The 20,700-nt window shown below is 40.4% G+C and overlaps 1 protein-coding gene across 15 annotated transcripts in view; it reads left to right on the top strand.

Moving 5' to 3' along the window:
- ERC1 (ELKS/RAB6-interacting/CAST family member 1) overlaps positions 1-20,700 on the top strand; it is a 495,769-nt gene that overhangs the window by 107,683 nt on the left and 367,386 nt on the right. For all 15 annotated transcript variants that reach the window (XR_001348910.2, XR_001348908.2, XR_002830082.1 and 12 more), the window contains exons 3-4: positions 3,659-4,075; positions 18,447-18,521. Coding sequence is in view for 1 of the 15 variants with exons in the window: in XM_023756715.1 (XP_023612483.1) it covers positions 3,659-4,075; positions 18,447-18,521 (492 nt within the window). In the remaining 14 variants the exon portion in view is untranslated. The remainder of the gene's footprint in view (positions 1-3,658; positions 4,076-18,446; positions 18,522-20,700) is intronic.

The raw sequence follows: 20,700 nt of genomic DNA, 5'->3' as shown, positions 1-20,700 counted from the left end.
ACTACTCATTCTTAGAAAAAAAAATATTTTTTGCTGTTTCTATTGGTTGTTTTCCATAACCTTGTGTTCCAAATTACTTATTTGATCTTCTGCTTCATTGAATTTGCTTTTTATTCTTTCTTGTGTATTTTTCTTTTCAGATATTGTATTCTTCAGTTCTGTTTTTTTTTTTAAATGATCTTTATGTCCTTTGTGTGTTTTTTGAAGTTCTCACTGAGTTCATCTCTTCTTTCCCTAAGTTAATGAAGCATCCTTATAACCATTGCTTTGAATTCTGTATCTGGTATATTGCTTGCCTCCCTTTTGTCTAGTTTTTATTTTCCTGGAGTTTTGTCCTGTTCTTTCATTTGGGATGTTTCTTTTTCTTCTCATTTTGGTCCACTCCCTGTTTTGTTTTGTTTTATTTGGTTGATCTGCTGTGTCTCTTGTACTTGACAGAGGTACCTTATGTATAAGGTGTCCGGTGGGGCCAAGTGGTGCAGTCACCCTGGTCATCTGAGCTGGGTCCTTCATGGGTTTTTCTTGTGTGGGTTGTGTGTGCCTTCTTGTTGTAGTTGAGCCTTGATTGCTGTTGGCACGTCAGTGGATGTGATTGACCTTCTGACTGACTGGTTATGAGGGCTGGTCGTAACTACAACAGAGAAACTGTTGTTTGGCAGCTGACCCTGTTGGTGTCAGCCATGTTTGTCCTTCAGGAGCATTGTTTGTGGAGCTGGTTGGATGGTGCTCTTGTGTGGTCTGTAGCTGGCCATTGGTATGTTGCCTCTAGAGACTTTTGGGAGGTGGTTTGGTGCAGGCCCAGGTCAACTGTTGCTTGTTTCTGGCTTGGGGCCTCTTGGTAGGAGCTACAGAGTGATCTATGGTTGGTTGCCATTTTTGCTGGGCTTGAGGCACCTGGGAGAGGCTACACTGAGAACAGAAGCCGGCTGCCACTTTCTGTCGGTTTGGCCTATGTGGGCACCACAGTATGAGCCGAGGCCAGCTGCCACTTGTGCCCGGCTTGCGGCTGCTTAGTTGAAGCTATGTTTCAGCCCAAGATGGCCGCTGCTTATGCCAGGTTTGGAGCCACCTGATGGGAATTACAGTGCAAGTTTATACTGGTTGCCCCTTTTGCTCTGCTTGGAGCTGCTTGTTAAGAGCGATAAGGCACGCTAAGGCCAGCCACTGCTTGTTTAGAGTTTATGCACCTTTGTGAGATTTTGGAAAGATGTGCTGTATGATCTGAAGCAGGTCGTTCCTGCAGAGGAGCCTCGAGGATCAGGTTCAGAGTTGGGTGAGATAGAGTCTCAGGGGATCACCAGGATGGAGTGAATGGTTTCAGCCAGGTTAATGGAGAGCACAGATTTGGCATTTGCCTATACTGAGTCTGTTTGTGGGCTTGCCTATGCTGAGTTCACAAAGGAACAGTGGCACTTGCCAGAATTTTTGTTGTCCCTAGAGAGAGTTTCTCTAACCCCTGCTCCTCCAGCCCTTATTCTGAAATTTGTCCTTGGTGTTTCTTGAGCTGCTGCCCTTGTGCTGGAGCTTACTACAAATGAATTTGTGAGCTAGTGAATTTGTGGGTTTTTAAAGAGATTCACCTCAGTCTCCAGCTGCTCCCTATCCTTTATGGATGCAATGTGTACTGTTTTTCACAGCCAGATGTTTTGGGGACCCTCTTCTTGGCACTGATACCTCAAGTTTGGGAGCCTGATGTGGGGCTGGGACCCCTTGTTCCTCAGGAGGAATCACTGCAGTCTAGATATTCCTCTTGATTCCTAACCACCATGCCCTGGGTGTGGGACCTGCGTGTTCCACATCTCCACCCCTCCTACCAGTTTCAGTGTGGCTTCTTTATATCCTTAGTTACAGGGGTTCTGTTCAGCTGCTTCTCATGTATGGTGATTTTATAATCTAGTTGTAGTTTTGATGTGGTCATGGGAGTAGACGAGCACAGCGTTACCTACTCCACCGTCTTTACTGGAAGCCTCTAGATTTTATTTTTATAAGAAAGTACATTACTAAAAATATGTCTTGAAGAAAGATGTGAATAATTTTGGTCAGTTCATTCTGGTTTACTGATGTTGTTTGTATGTTTTATGGTGTTTTCTCTCCCAGAAAGAATTATCTCTGTAAATAATATTGTTGGGCTTTATCCCAACTTTAAATTTTGTTGTTATAGTGTATGTGAAAGCATCTTAAGTAATAACTTTGTACATGCATGCTTCTCTATAAAACTGTAAGGTCATGATCTTTTTGTACTCTTTGTCAGTATCAGACTTTCTCACTTCTATTTTTCTGGAGGAAAAGGGAATGAAAAAAAAATTCTGTAGCTTCTGTAAGCTTTGGGTACACAGTGACTTAAGTGTTGACATAGCTCTGATTGACACAGACATTAACCCCTTTCAACAGGCCTTACATTGTGCGCTGCAGTTGAATGTCAGCAGGGATTGCCTTCACATAGCCAAGCGTCTTGCCTACAATGTGTGTTCATTCAGCAGAATCCACTTCCAATAATGGCACTACCAATGTTAGCTGTTAACACTTTCCATAGCTGATGATTTTACCTACCTGTTTTTTCTTTACCCTTCTTTCTTGTTAAGTCATTTACCAGTATTTCAGTGACTAAATTTGGAAAAGTTGTTAACCTCATTGACCTATGCAGGTGTTTGAAACTGGGTTGTAGAGAATTGGGAAAGAAGTGAGCTTGATACTTAAAATGCTTTTGGAATGAACAGTATTTTTATGGTTCATTATAGTTCTGCAATGGCTCTGTTTGTTACTGGTGAGCATTCTCAAGTTTTAAACACTGTAGAAATGGTTCTTATAGCGTCCATTTGCTGGTCAGTTTAACTTTAAAGATTTTTTAAAAACTTATTTTGATTTTATTTTTAATGGAATCACTTCAATCTTGACATTGCTTAGTATGATATTTTTATTATTGTAATTTCTTATTGGGGTACTATCTTTTCTTCTTTTCTGTACTTTTCTTCCTCCACTAATACCTCCCTCCCTTTTTCTACCTTTCTTTCTTTCAGTTTGGGGAGTCAGAACAGACTTTCTAGAGGAGATGATGCCTGACCTAAGAATGAAAGGACAAGTAGGGTTTAACTAGCCATGAGAGATGGACAGGGTAGAGAAGACTGCATAAGAAGAGGTTAAGGGGTAAATGCTGAATAGTGTGGGGTTTAGATAACTGAAGAATGCCAATTTATCCTGAGTTCTAAATTTTTTAGTTAGAGAAAAATAATGTCATGGATACATGATACCAGTATTGCACCCTATTATATTAAATTAAGGGTAATTTTTGGTGAAATTTTTTGTATGATATGTTTGTATTTCTGTGAATTTCCCATATCTTTTCTCTCCCTTCCCCTTAGTTCTATTTAGTAATATCTTCAATTATTTTGAAGTGTCTTTATTTTGTCATGGCTTATGCAAAGTGAGGAGCTGCCATACTTGTTTCCTTTTGGGAATAAACATAACAAGTTATTGATATTTTACAGATTATCTCAATACTTTTTTAAGACAATGTAATACTGAATAATGTGGATCCTGATGGGCTAACTGCAAGGTTCTGAGAGCCCTGGTAGTTACTTTCTGACTCTTCAATAGGCTCTGTTTTTGCTGCTTGAGGAGGAAAGCTGATTTGGGGTTTTCTTTTTTGTCTTGGTTCTAGCACATGCAAATGACAATTCAGGCTCTCCAGGATGAATTACGGATTCAAAGGGACCTAAACCAGCTGTTTCAGCAAGACAGTAGCAATAGGACTGGTGAACCTTGTGTGGCAGAGCTGACGGAGGAGAACTTCCAGAGGCTACATGCTGAACATGAAAGACAGGCCAAAGAGCTGTTTCTTCTTCGAAAGACTCTGGAGGAAATGGAACTGCGTATTGAGACTCAGAAGCAAACCCTGAATGCTCGGGATGAATCTATCAAGAAACTTCTGGAGATGTTGCAGAGCAAAGGACTTTCTGCTAAGGCTACTGAGGAAGACCATGAGAGAACAAGACGACTGGCAGAGGCAGAGATGCACGTCCACCACCTAGAAAGCCTTTTGGAGCAGAAGGAAAAAGAGAACAACATGTTGAGAGAGGTGAGTGACCATTTTTTCAATTGTTATTACTTACTGTCTTTTTATTGTGATTAGTTAGCATCTTGCTTGGCCTAAATAAATTTATGTGCTCCACCAAGGTAGTGGAAGGGAATTTTTTCTTTGGTATTTTAAGTGGTTCACTGGTTTCTGTTCTGATTTGCTTTCTCGTATGAGATAACAGTGACTGGTATGTGTACTGGCTTGATAACTTTCTGGGTCTTTCTTTTCCCCTCCTGGTTTTTATAGACACATTTTGTTGCTAGAGAGGCACAGCATTTTTTGTATTTGTTACTCATCTTTTGATTTGTTCAGAGACACACATGTAACAAAACCAGAATCAGAGTAGCTAACTATTGGTCAATTTTAAAATATTAATAAGAGAAAGTAAGCAGTAACTTCAATTTAGGTGTGCTCATAAAGTCCTTGACAGCAGTAACGAATGTTTGCCTTATGGTTTCCATGGAAACTGTTGCCTTAATATAAAATATATGTGCTAAATATATGTAATAAAAATCATTTGCTGCCATGGAGGCATAGTGAGAAAGAAGGACATATAGGCATACTGTCACTTATAGAAAGAAAACTCAGACTTTAGCTGACCATTGTGGTTGTTAAGTTTTCACTTTTCTAGATAATGCTTCATTTTAAGAAAGCATAAGTCAATAATTTTTCTTACATTGAATTAAAAAAATTGATAGCTTTATTCTCTACATGTGGTCAGAGACTTCAGATAACTTTCAGGTCTGGATAGGGAAAAACAACAACTTAGAACTGTGTTAATGCCAGTGTGAATAATTCCTTCTTAAATGAAATGTAAGGAAGGAGATTTAAAAAAAATGGAATATTCCCAAGACAGCAAAATGGCAACTTTAAAAGAATACTTTTAAATTTATAGTTTGTTTCACAGTTTCTCCTTTTGCAAAAAATCTGAAATATCTAAACTGAGGACATTTTTATTTTTTAAAGAGAAATTCATTTTTTAAAAAAATAATTTTATTACAGAGTAAATCCATTATAGTTTAGTATAGTAAAATTAGAAAATATATTAACAAAAACTTTAAACCCAAGGTATCAGTACCTATGATAAATGTCAGTTTTTCTATGTGTATGCAGCTATGCATAATGTAATATCACCCACTTTCTTAATAATTTGTCTTGATTGTCTGTCTTTCTTTGTCAATACATGTAAAGTTTTATAATTTCAAATGCATTTATAACGTTTCATTGCATGTATTTGAATATCTCTTACTGTTGAAAATTTAGACCACTATTAACTTTTCAGTATTATCAACTGTGCTGTACTAAATTTCCTTAATCATTTATCCCTATATATTAATTTTTTAGGATAAATTCCTGTAAATTTTGCTCAGTCAAATAATGTGTACATTTTTGAAACTTGTCTTTAAAAAATGTTTTTTTTATTGATTTCATAGAGGAAGGGAGAGGGAGAGAGAGATAGAAATTAGTGATGAGAGAGAATAGATTGGCTGCCTTCTACATTCCTCCTACCTGGGATCAAAGCTGCAATCTGGGCATGTGCCCTGACCGGGTATCAAACCTGTGACCTCCTGGTTCTAGGTTGATGCTCAACCACTGAAGCATGCCAGCCAGGCTATCTTGTCTTTTAGAGTGATTAGACCAATTGATCCTTCCAACACATACTAACTATATTGTTATGATTAATCTGTGTATATTTTATGCTCTTCAAATTACCATCACATCATACTGTCTTAGAAAGTTTTCTGTAAATTCCCATATTATAAACACATCCTGAGTTTCTTTCAGTTTATTTTAAAGACTTTATATTTCAATGAGATAATCCAGAGTCTGGCCATAGTACATCAAACAGCATGCAACATGAAAACTATACCAGCATCATGATGAACTTTGAATGTTACATTTTTACTACTGCTCTTCTGAATATTTCAACCTATGCCCATTTAATTTTGAGTTTGGGGGTTAATAAATAGTAAATAGCTAAGTATTATGAAAAGTCACCATGTTACTCTGGCAGAGAACAATCAGAATTTTGGTAAATTTGAAAAGGTGGTAGGTAATCCATGAATTTATGACCCATTTTCAAACAAACTCTACAGATAACAAGTCTCACTCATGTATCTCATGTGGAAAGAAATATAGGCCTTGTTGGGGAGATCCAAAATGATGCAGGAGTAGGTGGTGGACATACACTTGCCGCCTCTGAGTACCAAACTGGAATTATATCTAAAATTATAGAATAGTCATCTTGAATAACCATCCTGAAGACTGCTGAAGAGAAGTCTTATAACCAAGAATTTACAGAAGCAGCCACACTGAAACTGAATCTGGGACAGACTAAACTTTGTGGCTCTAGAACAGGGGCCATTATCTCCTCACATGCCTGAATGGAGCAGAGTCCTGCCTTCACTTGGCTAAATATTGGTCTGTTGAGTCATCAAGCCTCATCCTGATGACTTCCTGAGACTCTACCCCAACACAAAGGTGTGCAAGCATACAGATAGACTTGGTAGGCCAGAGAATATTTACTGAGTGGCCTTAGACCCAGCACTGGCACCAGGTTTGAACCTGTATCAGTTTGGTAAGCACCAGTTGCCCCTACCTGGTGACCCACTGTGAACCTACTTCATACAATTTGAGTACAGCCAGAGGCTCTTTCAGTGACTGAGCCTATCAGGCAACAAACAGGCAGAAGTGGATTTCAGGGGCCTGGTGCTAGTAAAAGCCTACTGTGGTGAGTAGCTTGGTCCTTCCTGCATACACCCAGGTCCAGCAGAGGCAGCCACAAACTGTCGATCTCTTGTAGTTACAAACAGGTTGCCAAGGGCCAGTCATAGGCAGCGTCTGACTTTGGCCTGCACCAGAGTCCCTCCTGTGGTGGCGTGAGCCTCTCCCAACTCTATGGTAGAGCTAATGATGTCCAACTGCTGGCTTAGTCCCTGGAGGGAGCGGGACTAAGCCAGCAGTTGGATATCCCCTGAGGGCTCCTGGACTGCGAGAGGGCACAGGTCGGGCTGAGGGGACTGCCCCCCCCCTCCTGAGTGCACGAATTTTGTGCACTGGGCCTCTAGTTATAAATAAAACATTAGCCGATGGAGTTAGCATTATGATAAAAGGAGACAGTAAACTGACAATTATGAGTTCAAATAAAGGAATTGAGTGGAATCTAATTATGTTGGGGGAGGGAGTTTCTGTAAACAGTGTATCTTTGGGGAGGTACCCTTTAAGGGAGATCTGAAAAAAGACAAGAAGATAGTTTTCCTGAGTATTTGGGTAAAATCATTTCATGAAGAAGAGTTAATAATTTCAAAGGCTTGATGGGAAAGAGTTTTGAGCAAACAGTAAGGAAGCTAGAGGGCAAAAGTAGCCTATATTATAAAACCCTAATATGCAAATTGACCAAACAGCAAAATGACGGGTGGAATGACCGATCGCTCTAATGCTCATTGACCACCACAGAGGGAGCACCGCTCAGCTGACTGATGGGTGCCAGACACTGGGCTCACTGCTGGCGAGCGCTGTTCAGTGGTGTAAACCTCTCCCACCTCCGTGGTAGCGCACTACTGAGCAGCAGTGGCGGCAGGTGCAGTGGGACCAGGATGAGCGGGAGCGGCGCAGTGCCTGGCTGCCTGCCACTTTGCTCACTACTAAATCCCTCGGGGAATGTCAGACTGCCGGTTTCGGCCTGATCCCCACAGGTCCCTCAGCCTGGCTTGTGGGGGTTGGGCTGAAACCGGCAATCCGACATCCCCCCAGGGGTCCCGGATTGCGAGAGGGCGCAGGCCAGGCTGAGAGACCCTACCGGTGCATGAATCCGTGCAGCGGGCCTCTAGTATTGTATAAAAGGAAGGCTGGCATGAGATGAGAGGTTGAAGCGGTAGTCAGGGACAGACTCACTTATTTCATTCATCAGATATTTATTGGGCACTAACCATGTGCAAAGCACTAGGGACATAGCAGTGAACAAAAGAAAATTCATGCCCTTCAGGAGACAAAAGCACTTGCCTTCATGATCCTTGCAGATACTGCACCAATTTTATTCAAAGTACAAGAAAAACCATTCCAGTGTTTAATCAAGGGATTGAAAAATCTGGTTTAGTTTTTGAAATTTACTCTGGTTGTACTGAGAATAAATGGGAAAGGTATAGTTAAGCATTAACAAGGAAGTCTACTAAAGAACTTAACAGCTCTAGTATAGATTCAATGAATGGTGATTTGAAATGACTGTTGTACATTATATCACTAGTGTATCATGAAACGCAAAAAGAATTGTGCATTGGCCATGCCAGGATATCATAGGTTTTATTGTCCATATTTTAAAAATCTATATTTCATCACTTCTAAGACTCACAAGTTTTCCCATTTTAACAATTGTGCAATTGTCTTACCCTTGATGGTATTTTACATTCTTTGTCAGCAAGGCAGCAGTCCTGCTAGATTTGTTTGCCTGTGTATTCACAAGCATAGTCATAGCTGTTCATTGTTTTTTAAACATTGGGAGAAACTTAAAATATTACATATTTTTATTGAATTCAGAGAGGAAGAGAGGGAGAAAGAGATAGAAACATCAGTGATGAGAGAGAATCATTGATCAGCTGCCTCCTACACGCCCCATACTGGGGATTGAGCCCAAAACCTGGACATGTGCCCTTGACTGGAATCAAACCCCGGGACCCTTCAGTCCGCAGACTGACGCTCTATCCATTGAGCCATACCAGCTAGGGCATAGTTGTTCATTTTGTTATCATGTTAGTTGATGGTGTGAGCCTTGGTATTTATTGTTGACTTTAATTTGTTGTTCAACAGTGTGTATTCAGAATATTGCACTGTGAATCAACATTGAAACAAAAAATTATTGGTATGGAGAAAGTCATAAAAATAGTTCAGAATGATACATGATTAAACTCTATGGTTAAATAAGTAAAAAAGCACCGTTGCAATCAGTATAAAATAAAAATTCTGAATAATAAGGCATTGTGTCATGATTTATTTGGAGGCATTTCCTCCTTTTCTTAACAGCACATAAAACAATGGAATTTCTTAAATTCAGTGGCATCTTAGATATGATGGAATCTGGTAACATTAAAATGGCATTTATACCAAGTAACATTTGTGATTAGTTTGTCATTTTGTTTATGAACATGATTTTGGAACTAACAGGTTGATGTGCTAAATAAAAGCCAAAGACAAAGAAGAAAATTAAATTTAGCATTGTATTTTCTCTTTGTACTGAAATTACATTATGTTACTACTTAATATTAGATTTTATTGTAATAGCTTTCCTTTGATTGATAGAAGAGTGGGGACCTCTATTGGACCTCTATTGGACAAATATTGACTTACAGGCAAGACTTGATTAGTGCTTGGGGCTTATGCATATGAGTTTTAGCAAGTTTTATAAGTGATTCTGTTATACACCAAAGTTTGAGACCCAAATTTTGGTTCTAGGTCTATTGGCAGAACATTATCTAAGGCCCTATGGAATTTTTGGATCTGCAGTTTATATGCACATTAAGTATTGTCGATAGGCTAAATAAATAATATATTTCAGACCTATATGTGCTTCCATTTTTTTTTGAGATCAGATGAGATCGGGCATGTTCAGGGTGGTATGGCCATAGACAGCTCCTATTTTTTAAAATGTAGATATTGTTGTGATGACTAAAATATAGATTTGTTTTAAGACATTATTACATTCATGCTAGTTTTTGTCTCTATAATATTTCAATCAACAAACCTTGGTAGTACATCTGTTAATTATGTTAGGCTTTGCAGAAATGTTTGAGGTTAAAAGTCCTAATATTTGATTAGGTTCTTGGCTTGAAATACTGAATCTAACTAGCATAACTGAGGAAAGCCTATCTGTATCATAGGCAGTTGTAAGGTATAAGCAGAGGAGAGGGGAGGGAAAAATTAATAGAGATATATATAGAAAAAACTAGAAATAACAAAGAATAGTAAGAATTAAAAAGGAGTCCCTAGTTAGTTTGCTCTTTTGTAGTGATTTTGGGAAATGAGTATCTTATTTATTCAGGTTCTTTCGCCTCCCTTCTTTTTGTCATTTATTCCTCCTTTCCATTTTGACAGATGATACATTTTCTCAGATTAATGCCATTACTAGAGATGGTAAAAGGTTAAAGTACAATGTTGTCTGACATTGGCTGAGTTAAGATACAGAAAAAAAAAGTGAGGATTCTTTCTGTTTATACTTTCCTTTATTTCTGTCTTTTTTGTTGTGAGTATAGTAGACCTAGAACTTGTGTAAAGGATTGAATCTATAAAAGGACTTCAAAATGTGGAGCTTCTACCCTTGAACCAAGGGGTTTGGAGGCTGATACTTGAAACTTAAAGACAAGAAATTTCAGACATAAGTAGTACTTTTCAGTCACAAATACTCCTTTCTCTTAGTTGTATAATTAAAAGTTGGCTTATTTTGAAAAAGAAACTATAAAGAAAGAGAGACATATGAAAATTTGTTTCTAATGTTTGTTTTTCTAACTCTAGCTATTATTCTTTAGTAAGTTAATGAGAGGAAATGAACACATTTTCTACTGTCAACCTCAGTTGACAGTGTGACAAGAACCAGATAATTTTACCTGTACTTTAATTTTTTTTGAATGAAAATTTTCAGGTCAAAAGGAGCAAAATGAAGTGAGCAAATAACATATTCTACTTCTCATATTCATTTCTATTTCCAGAGTTTCATCTTATTATTAACAGTGCATGAGTCAGAGGCTTGATGTGCTCATTGGGAACAGGGGATGTTAGTAGCTCACTGACTGCAAGATGTGTTCATAATGATCTTTAATGTGCAGGCCTCTCAATGGAAATTTGTTATGAGTGAAAGGTTTTAAAATGTCTTAATAGGAAAGCTTTATGCCTAAATGGTTCTAAATGCATCCTAGTTTCTTAGCATAGGAGGATATTTTTAAAATTCAAATGAATTTCTGTTTTCTTTGTTTTGCTTATATGCTAACTAAGGTTTAAAATGAAATTATAAGAGTTTCACCTTAAAGCATTTTAAAATTTACCTAACTTGGAATTAGATAATGGGAAAGTGGTCAGTTAAATTAGTTCAGTATCTGAATAATGAGGTATTACAAAGAAATGCAGTTTTAATATTTTCAAGTGGATAGAGAAATGCCAAATAAAAATGCAAAGTATAGGTTACAGGATTTTATTAATAAAGATTATTTATAGTTAGTAGGATTCATTTTATTTTTGTTTATACATTTTAAAGTTTTATGCTCATTTATTGAATAAATATTGCTAAATATCTCCTGTGTACTCAGTTAATCACCTTGCTTACAGTGTGGAGAATTGATTTAATGTGGACAAACTGGAGGCTGGGAGAAAGTTGATGAGTTGTTTGTTTTAATGCAGGTGAGAGATTTTTGTGGCCTGAAGTGATATATATATTCAGAGTTTGTCCTGGATTAATGTATTCTGGATTTTACTGTCTTCCTTAATTAACTGTTTTGTCTTGCAAGATTTAATGTAATTTTGAATTAACTTGATCCTTTTATGACTTGCTTTTAAACACTCTGTTAGGGGTATTCTAGATAGTCTTCCCTCTAGAGCAGCGGTTCTCAACCTGTGGGTCGCGACCCCTTTGGGGGTCGAACGACCCTTTCACAGGGGTCGCCTAAGACCATCGGAAAACACATATATAATTACATGTTGTTTTTGTGATTAATCACTATGCTTTAATTATGTTCAATTTGTAACAATGAAAATACATCCTGCATATCAGATATTTACATTACGATTCATAACAGTAGCAAAATTACAGTTATGAAGTAGCAATGAAAATAATTTTATGGTTGGGGGTCACCACAACATGAGGAACTGTATTAAAGGGTCGCGGCATTAGGAAGATTGAGAACCACTGCTCTAGAGCTACTGGTAGATGAGCTCTACCCCTAAGACTTGGCCTTTCTAGTACCAGTATTTCTACTAAGTGCCTCTGATATTCTCTTCACTTTGGAACTTAAATTTTTCCCAGCCCAATGTGAATTAAGGTAGTTGCTTAAATCATAGCTCTGTGGTAATTGTTTTGTCCTCAGTAGTTGTTCTTTGTCTGACATTGTGGAGTCTTGCCCTGTTCATGCACACTTTTTGACCAAAGACTCAAGGGGACCCCCTGTCAGATACTGCTGCCCTTCTGGCTAGCTTCCTTCTCTATGTTATTCTGCTTTGCACATTTCCACTATCTTTAGGAGTCTCTCACATTGATCTGTCTTTTGAGTTCTGCAAGTCTGTTGTTTTCTGTTTGGGTTTCCCCTCCTTGCATCACATATTGGATAGCAAGTCTGGGCCATCACCTTGTTTGTTTCTTTTCCTTAAGAATCAGAGTCCTATGATGCTTGTTTTTCAATTTCTGAAAACAATTATTTTAATCATTTTGTCTAATTTTAAAATAGTTTGACAGGAGGACCAGTTTTCTATCTATTATGGTCATACCGTATTGCTTTTGAAGGGAGTGAGAAATAAATAGGAAACTCGTTGAAGCATTTAAAGCAGATTAGTGTCATGATTTGTTGATGCTTTATCAAGATTACCTCAATGCTCTCTTGAAAATGGACAGAGCAATTGGAAGAAAACTAACTAGAGACCATTATAGTTATCTATGCTTAAACTAGGCTGGAAATGGAGTGAAACATAAATTTAGAAAATATTTTGAACACAAAACAGGATGTGCTATTGAATTACTTGTGGGAAATGAAGATCTGGGAGGAATGAAAGGAGACACGGGTGTTTGGCTTGCGTTACTAGTAGGGTAGTGCCATATGTAACCAGATGGGGAAGATATCTCTCACCAGATTAAAGAGACTATCAAGAGGTTTTTCAAATTTTACTTAATAAGTAAGTTTGAGTTCCCTGTTAGACATCTAAGGAGAAATAGCAAATGAGCAGTTGGATATGTGAGTCTTGAAATCAGAGCAGAAGGCAGGCCCAGAAATTCATTAGTATCTCAATTGAATTTTAAGCAGTGTAGATGAGAGAGTTTAGATGGAAAAGAGAAAAGGGTTTAGGACTGATCCCCCAGCCACTATAGTACTTGGGGGTCTAATTTAGAAGCAAGAACATACAAAATAAACAGAAGGGACAACTGGAATGATAGAAAAAGAAGACTGTGGTGTCACAATAATTAAGAGAAAATGTGTATATTGGAGGGAGTGGACTACTACTTTGAATAATTCTGAGAGTTCTAGGAAGATGAGGACTGAGCCCTAACCACTGGCTCAATGGTTAGAGCATCGGCCCACACACCAAAAACAAATCTATATGAATGCAAAAGCCTTAAGTCAGGAGCAGGACTGATGTAGTGAGGAAAAGCAAGGGGGCTAGTATGTCTGGAGACCAAGGGGGAGTAATAGTAAGAGATGAAGCCAGGCAAGTAATGGGGCCAGATCACATAAAGCCTTCTGGGCCAGCCTAAGGGCTGTCACTTTTACTGAGTGAAATGAGGGGCTTTTGATGGTGTCAAGTATGTTTGACTTCTGTTTATTTATTTATTTATTTATTTATTTATTTATTTATTTAAGCAAGTAAGAATTTATTGGCCGCAGCAAAAACATACTTTAGGCAGTGAGGCAAGGAAGGGCATAGAAGAAGCAACAGGGGGGAAAGGAGGCCTTGGAGACCGGTTCAGGGGGTTAGCCCGGGTTAACTGCCACTGCCCATTGTTCTCCTGCTTGCAAGTGTCATGGGGTCCCTTAGAGGTTTTGGGATTTGTGCGGAGGTGGGGGGGTGAAGGAGAGGGGGAAGGAAATGGCACAGGCGTGCTCCCTGGAAGGAGAGCCTGCTGGGACCTTCATTTTCAGGGTTTTAAAGGCTGGGAATTTAGGGGAGGTCTTGGGGACAGATCAATAGAATATTCATCAGCCTTGACTTTTGTTTTAAAAAGAACACTCTAGCTGCCCTATTGTGAATAGGGAAGTCAACTTCAGGAGAAGCTGTTGCTATAATCCAGGTAGTAGGTACTGGTGGCTCAGATCATTATGGCAGTGAAGATAATAAGATGCAGTTAGTTTCTGGAGACATTTGAAAACAGGAACAACTGGATTTCCTGATAGCTTGGATGTAGGTGTAAGAAAAAGGAGACTCCTCTAAGTTTTTGGTCTAAACAACTGGGTGGACACATACCATTAATCGTGCTGGAATAGATGAAGCAAGTTTAAAGGGGAAAATTTGAAGGTCAGTATTGGGTATATTAACAGTGTGGTATCTATTTGATATACACATGAAGATGCTAAGGAGGCAATGGTATATACAAGTATGAATTTCAGCAGGAGATAAAATTTGGGAGTTATTATTAGGTAGATTGTATTGAAAGTTATGAGACTGGATGAGAACACCAAAGGAATTAGTAAATTGGAGAAGAGGACTAAGGTTTGATGCCTGCGGCACTCCAAGGAGTTAAGCCCTGTCGGTCACCTCCAAGGCGGGTGCCAGTGGGGGCCCCCGATCACTCCGCCAGTCACCCCGCAGATCAGCCCTTATTGCCAGCCAGCCCTACCCGTGCATGAATTCCATACACCAGGCTTCTATTTCAAATATAATGTAGTAAATGTTAAAGGACAGTTATGTAGTATGTGGTATCCTATATAATAAAGTGGGAATATGCAAATTGACGGTCACTCCGCCACAAAGATGGCGGCGCCCACAGCTGAGGCCGAGTTTCCATAATGAGCCTTAACTAGCACTTAGCAGGGACCTGAGCCTGTACCCCCCCCCCCCCGCCCCCCACACTCCTGGGGCTTGACAGGGGACCTCAGGCCGCACACCCCACCTGGCAGGGCTTGACGGGGAACCTCAGGCCACGCCCCCCTGCCTGGCGGGGCTTAACAGGGGATCTCAGGCTGTGTCACCCACCTGGCAGGGCTTGATGGGGGACCTCAAGGCGCGCCCCCTGCCCTGGCCTCTCCCCCCTCCCCAGCTCCAGGCCAGGGGACCTGAGGTTGCGCCCCCCGCCCGGCAGGGCTTGACAAGGGTGGGACCGGCCGGGTCTGTCTGGATCTAGCCCAATGGGGGAAGGGGGCTGGCCGGGCCTGGGTCCTGCGCGATTTTGAGGCGCATGTGGGTGGGTGGTGACTTGACTCTGGGTCCCGTGGTGCACCCCAGACTCTGTTAGGAGGAAGATTTTCATATACATTTTACTAATTTTCTTTCATCTCTGACACTTCTATTATAGAGAAAGGGTAAATAGCAATATTAAAATATTTCCTCTAATTAATTACCTTTTAATGTGCACGAATTTCGTGCACTGAGCCACTAGACCAGTGATGGCGAACCTATGACACGAGTGTCAGAGGTGACATGCGAACTCATTTTTTTGGTTGATTTTTCTTTGTTAAATAGCATTTAAATATATAAAATAAATATCAAAAATATAAATCTTTGTTTTACTATGGTTGCAGATATCAAAAAATTTCTATATGTGACACAGCACCAGAGATAAGTTAGGGTTTTTCAAAATGCTGACATGCCGAGCTCAAAAGGTTCGCCATCATTGCATTAGACTATACTAATAAAAGCCTAGGTGACTGTCATGCCCTCGCATCATCACAAGATGGCCACCCCCATGTCATCACAAGATGGGCGCTACAAGATGGCAACATCCCCACGTTGTCACAAGATGGCTGCCCCATGTAGTCACAAGATGGCCACCACAAGATGGCCACCACAAGATGGCCGCCGTAAGATGGCCGGCAGGGGAGGGCAGTTCGGTGGGGACCAGGCCGGCAGGGGAGCAGTTAGGCGTCGATCAGGCTGGCAGGGGAGCGGTTAGGGGGCGATCAGGCTGGCAGGCAGGTGAGCGATTAGGAGCCAGCAGTCCCGAATTGTGAGAGGGATGTCTGACTGCCGGTTTAGGCCCGATCCCATAGGGGACATCTCCCAAGGGGTCCCAGATTGGAGAGGGTGCAGGCTCGGCTGAGGGATACCCTTCCAGTGCATGAATTTCGTGCACTGGGCCTGTAGTGAGAAATAAGAGGAAGTGCACATAATTCAGCACAGAAGTTGGAAGGGGTTAAAAGATTCCTCTTTACCTAATTCTTGAAAGTTTAGTAGCCATTTGTTATTCATTCATTCGACATTTATTGTTTAAATATCTGTTAAGTACTTATCAATGTATCAGCTACTGTTGTAGGCACTCTGGATTCATCAGTGAATGAAACAGGGACCCTGGCCCTTGGGGAGCTTACATTCTTATAGAGGGAAATAGATAATAAACACATAAAAAGTAAACAAATTACATAATGTGATAGGATAAGTGCTATAGCAAAAAGGAAAAGTAGAGTAAGGTAAAGGGGAAAGGACATGTGGGTTCTTATGTTAGTTTTAAAATAGGGTAGGTTGCACTGAGAACATTAAACATTAATGTTTTTATGGAAGATTTCAAACCTATACAAAAGTAGTGAGAATAGTATAATGAATCTCAATATGCTTATCATTCAGATATTCCAGTTACCAAAATTTTGCCACACTTGCTTCCTTTTTTTAAATTTTTTTTCTTCACCAAGATTTTAAAGCAAATTCCTAAAAGGATGTAATTACCTCTGTAGACTTCAGTACGTATCTGTAAAACATATGGACATCATCTTGCAAAACCACAATGCGATTATCACAGCTAATAAACCTAAAAACATAGAAGAGATATTTGAGCCAAGACTTGAAGGACAGGAAAGAGTTTAGGCAACAAGAACATCTGATGTAACTGGAGAATGCCTAGGATATTTGAGGGATAGTAAGGAGTCATAGTATGGCTAACGCATAGTAACTGAGCAGAATGGTAAGAGATGGGGTCTGAAAGGACTGTGGCTCTACTTTGAGTCAGATGGGGAGGCATGACAGGGTTTTGAGCAAAGGAGTACCAAGATCAAATTTATGTTTAAAAGGGATGCTCTGAGTGCTCTGTTGAGAATAGACTGTAGGGAAGCGAGATAAAGAGTGAGGAGCCTGATTGTTGTTGGATTAAGAGGTATATTTTTGTTAGTGGCTCACTCCAAGTAGTAGCAGTGGAGATGGCAAGAAGTGCTTGGATTTTGGATATGTTTTGAAGACAGAGTTAACTGGATTTCCTGACTGGCTGTGGCTTGAAAGAAAAAAAGAAGGCATTAAGAAGATTCATTGGTTTTTGACCTGAGTAACTGGAAGGATGGAGCAGGTTTTTGGAGCACCACCAAGAGTTTAATCTTGGGTATGTAGAGTTTGAGGTAATTGCTAAACATACAAGTGGGATACCTAGTTGAATATTTAAGACTGGAGTTAGGGAAAGAGGTAGCAGAAAGGGTAGTGTGTGTTAACAGTGGTTTTTTGTCATATTATCAGCAGTCAGATGGGTAGTGTGGATGTTCAGAAATTATTGGTGTTTCAACTGTTGACTGTTCATAATTTAGAACTTCTGTCATTTAATTACGACTACTCTCTCAGGAATAGATAGCTCAATGAAGTTTGCATTTCTATTTTCTATGTCTCTCAAACCATTCTTCCTGGTCAGGCAAGAATGAATAAATTAGGTGAAAGGTATAATTAAAGTATACATTTCTTTTTATTATGGTTAAGCACTCTCAGTTGGAAAGTATTCATCTGGGTATTCTTTGGGGAACACTAGAGTCTGTCCCAGAATACTTTGGAAGTACTGACAAACTCAGAGACATTCTCAAAATATGACAAAATATTTTGAGGTGTTCTGGTAACTTCAGGGTGGGTGATCCTTGGAGACCCTAATTGTGATATTACTACCATCACCTCCTTCCTTCCAGAACCTGAACTCACTGAAATTTGGATTAAAAAATAGCCATGTTTTTCTGACATTTTCTAAACATGAACTACTTATGAAACTTGTTCAGCAGTCTTATCTTTTTCTTTCTACTTGTAGCCCCACTGGAGAGAGATTTTCATCATTGGTAGCCAGGTGGTTGCTACTCTGGGGGTGGATCTTATGGAAAGCATGTTGTCAACACTAGTGCTTATGCAATCTAGACTGATTGTGACTGCTTTTATTTCTCCTTTTAAAAAGGGAATATTTCTACTCCCCTTTTTGGATCATTTGGAGTTCTGATTTTGTCTTGGAGTCATGTAGGGGATGTGTTGTAGTTTCAGCGGTTGTAGTAGCTGGGGTCTGTGAGACTAATTTTAAGTAACTAGGTGTTCAGAAATTGGAACCCTCCTATGCTTTTTTAGTCTGGATACAGTGTGTGAGTTACCTGTTTCACAGAGAAAGGTCAGGAAATAGAGAAGGATCAGGGTATCTTACAAGGCTGGGATGACCACCTTTTGTACACAGTTACTCCTTCTTCCCTCACCCCTTTATAAAAATGAGAGTGAAAAAGAGGACACTTACTCTTCTTCTGTTTCTATTGTATAGGAGATGCATCGGAGATTTGAGAATGCCCCTGATTCTGCCAAGACAAAAGCTCTGCAAACTGTTATTGAAATGAAGGTAAGAAAGAATCTAATAATCTTATGAGTTATTTTACACATGTAAGTGATCAGACACTGTTATGTATGAGTTTTAAAAAATGGTATCCTATCTAATAATAGACAAACATGGTAATTGACTGTACCTTCGCTACGCCTCCCATTGGCTAATCAGCGCGATATGCAAAGTAACTGCCAACAAAGATGGTGGCTAATTTGCATACTGCAGGCAGATCCCACTGCGCCGCCCGCCTGGGGCTGGCGGCAGCGCAATCACCAGCCGCCGGCCGCCCCAGCACGAGATCCTGGCCTGGGGTGGGCGGGGCAGGCGGCAGCACGATCTGAGCAGCTGCCCACCCCAGTGCGGGATCAGGGCCTGCTGTGTGCGGGGCGGGGTGGGTGGGGCGGCAGCACGATCTGAGCGGCCACCCTCCCCAGCACGGAATCCGGGCCTGCCATCTGCAACCGGGGGAGACGGGGCAGACACCACAGGATTGGGCGTGCCATCTGCCACCAGGGGAGCGGGCCTAAGCCAGCAGGTGCACTGGGCTTCTAGTCCTATATAATAAAAGGATAATATGCAAATTGACCCTAATGGTGGAACGACCAGGAACGACTGGTTGCTATGATGCGCACTGACCAACATGGGGCAGATGCTCAACAGAGGAGCTGCCTCCTGGTGGTCAGTGCGCTCCCACAGGGGGATCTCCGCTCAGCCACAAGCCGGGCTAATGGCTGCGAGTGCAGCGGCGGTGGCGGGAGCCTCTCCTGCCTCCTTGGCAGTGCTAAGGATGTCTGAGGGTTCCTGGGCTGCCAGAGGGATGTCTGACTGCCAGCTTAGGCCTGATCCTCTGGGCAGCAGGCCTAAGCTGGCAGGTGGACAGCTCCCGAGAGCTCCCGGGCTGCGCGAGGACGCAGGCCAGGCTGAGGGACCGCCCCCCACCCCCAAATGCATGAATTTTTGAGCACTGGGCCTCTAGTGTAATAATATTTTACTCATTTTGTAAATTGAAAAGAAATAATGACACAGTGAAAATGACACTTTAAAAGAACTTCTGTTTCAGTTCCTTTTAGTTGCAGCACATAACTCAAATTGGACCAAAAGGGTTGTCCAGAATTTCTTTCAGTCAGCTATTCTCAAACCTTTGATCTCAGGACCCCTTTATACTCTTAAAATGACAGGTTCATTTCCTTTATTTCTAGAAAATGTCTGCTAAATATCAAGTCTGAATAACCATAGTTTATCTGTTGTTCTTTCTAATAAAAACAGTTTTCTGTGAAAAAAAGTTGCTAATTCAGCTTGCAATTCAAAGAAGCACACAAGTACTGTTCCTGGGGACAGTCACCATACTTCTTACAGCAGAAGTACCTGCCTAGTTCCTGCCCATTTTATCATACAGAATACTAAAATGCTATGTGCTCAAAGCTTGAGATTTATTAAAAGTAATAAAATAACAAGACATTAAATTAAGCAGTCTTTAAAATTTTCTTTTTCTTTTTTTTTTTTTTTTGTGAGTGCCTGACACTGAAGAATACAATGACTACTGTGGTTTGGTGCTACTGCCTTTTGTTCTAAGGCACTTGCAGTTTTTCCCACCATTGCTTTTATACCTTGATTAAAAATGTTTACACAACAGAAAAGGCAAATAAAGTGATAGTATTATTAAGAAGATAGTTTTGACTATGCAGACTTACTGAAAGGGTCTGGAGGACACCCTCAAGGTTTTGTGGCCATACTTTGAAAACCTCTGCTTTACATTAATGAGTAGGTCGAAATCTTTAGGCTGTATGGTATGGCAGTTGGCAATGAAGAGCTTGCCTTCTGAGATAAATTCCCTGGATTCAAAATCTGGCTTTACTTGACTGTGTGACACAGAGCAAGTTACAGAACCTCTCTATACCTCAATTTCCTTATTAATAAACTAGAGGCCCAGTGCACGAAATGTGTGCACTGGGGCGGGGGTGTCCCTCAGCCCAGCCTGCACCCTCTCACAATCCGGGACTGTGGGCTCCCAACCGCTTGCCTGCCTGCCTGCCTGATTACCCCCTAACCCAGGGGTGGGCAAACTTTTTGACTCGAGGGCCACAATGGGTTCTTAAACTGGACCGGAGGGCCGGAACAAAAGCATGGATGGAGTGTTTGTGTGAACTAATATAAATTCAAAGTAAACATCATTACATAAAAGGGTACGGTCTTTTTT

The sequence above is a fragment of the Myotis lucifugus genome, unplaced genomic scaffold, assembly GCF_000147115.1.
Source record: "Myotis lucifugus unplaced genomic scaffold, Myoluc2.0 scaffold_98, whole genome shotgun sequence".
NCBI lineage: Eukaryota > Metazoa > Chordata > Mammalia > Chiroptera > Vespertilionidae > Myotis > Myotis lucifugus.
This window is presented reverse-complemented; position numbering and strand designations above follow the sequence as displayed.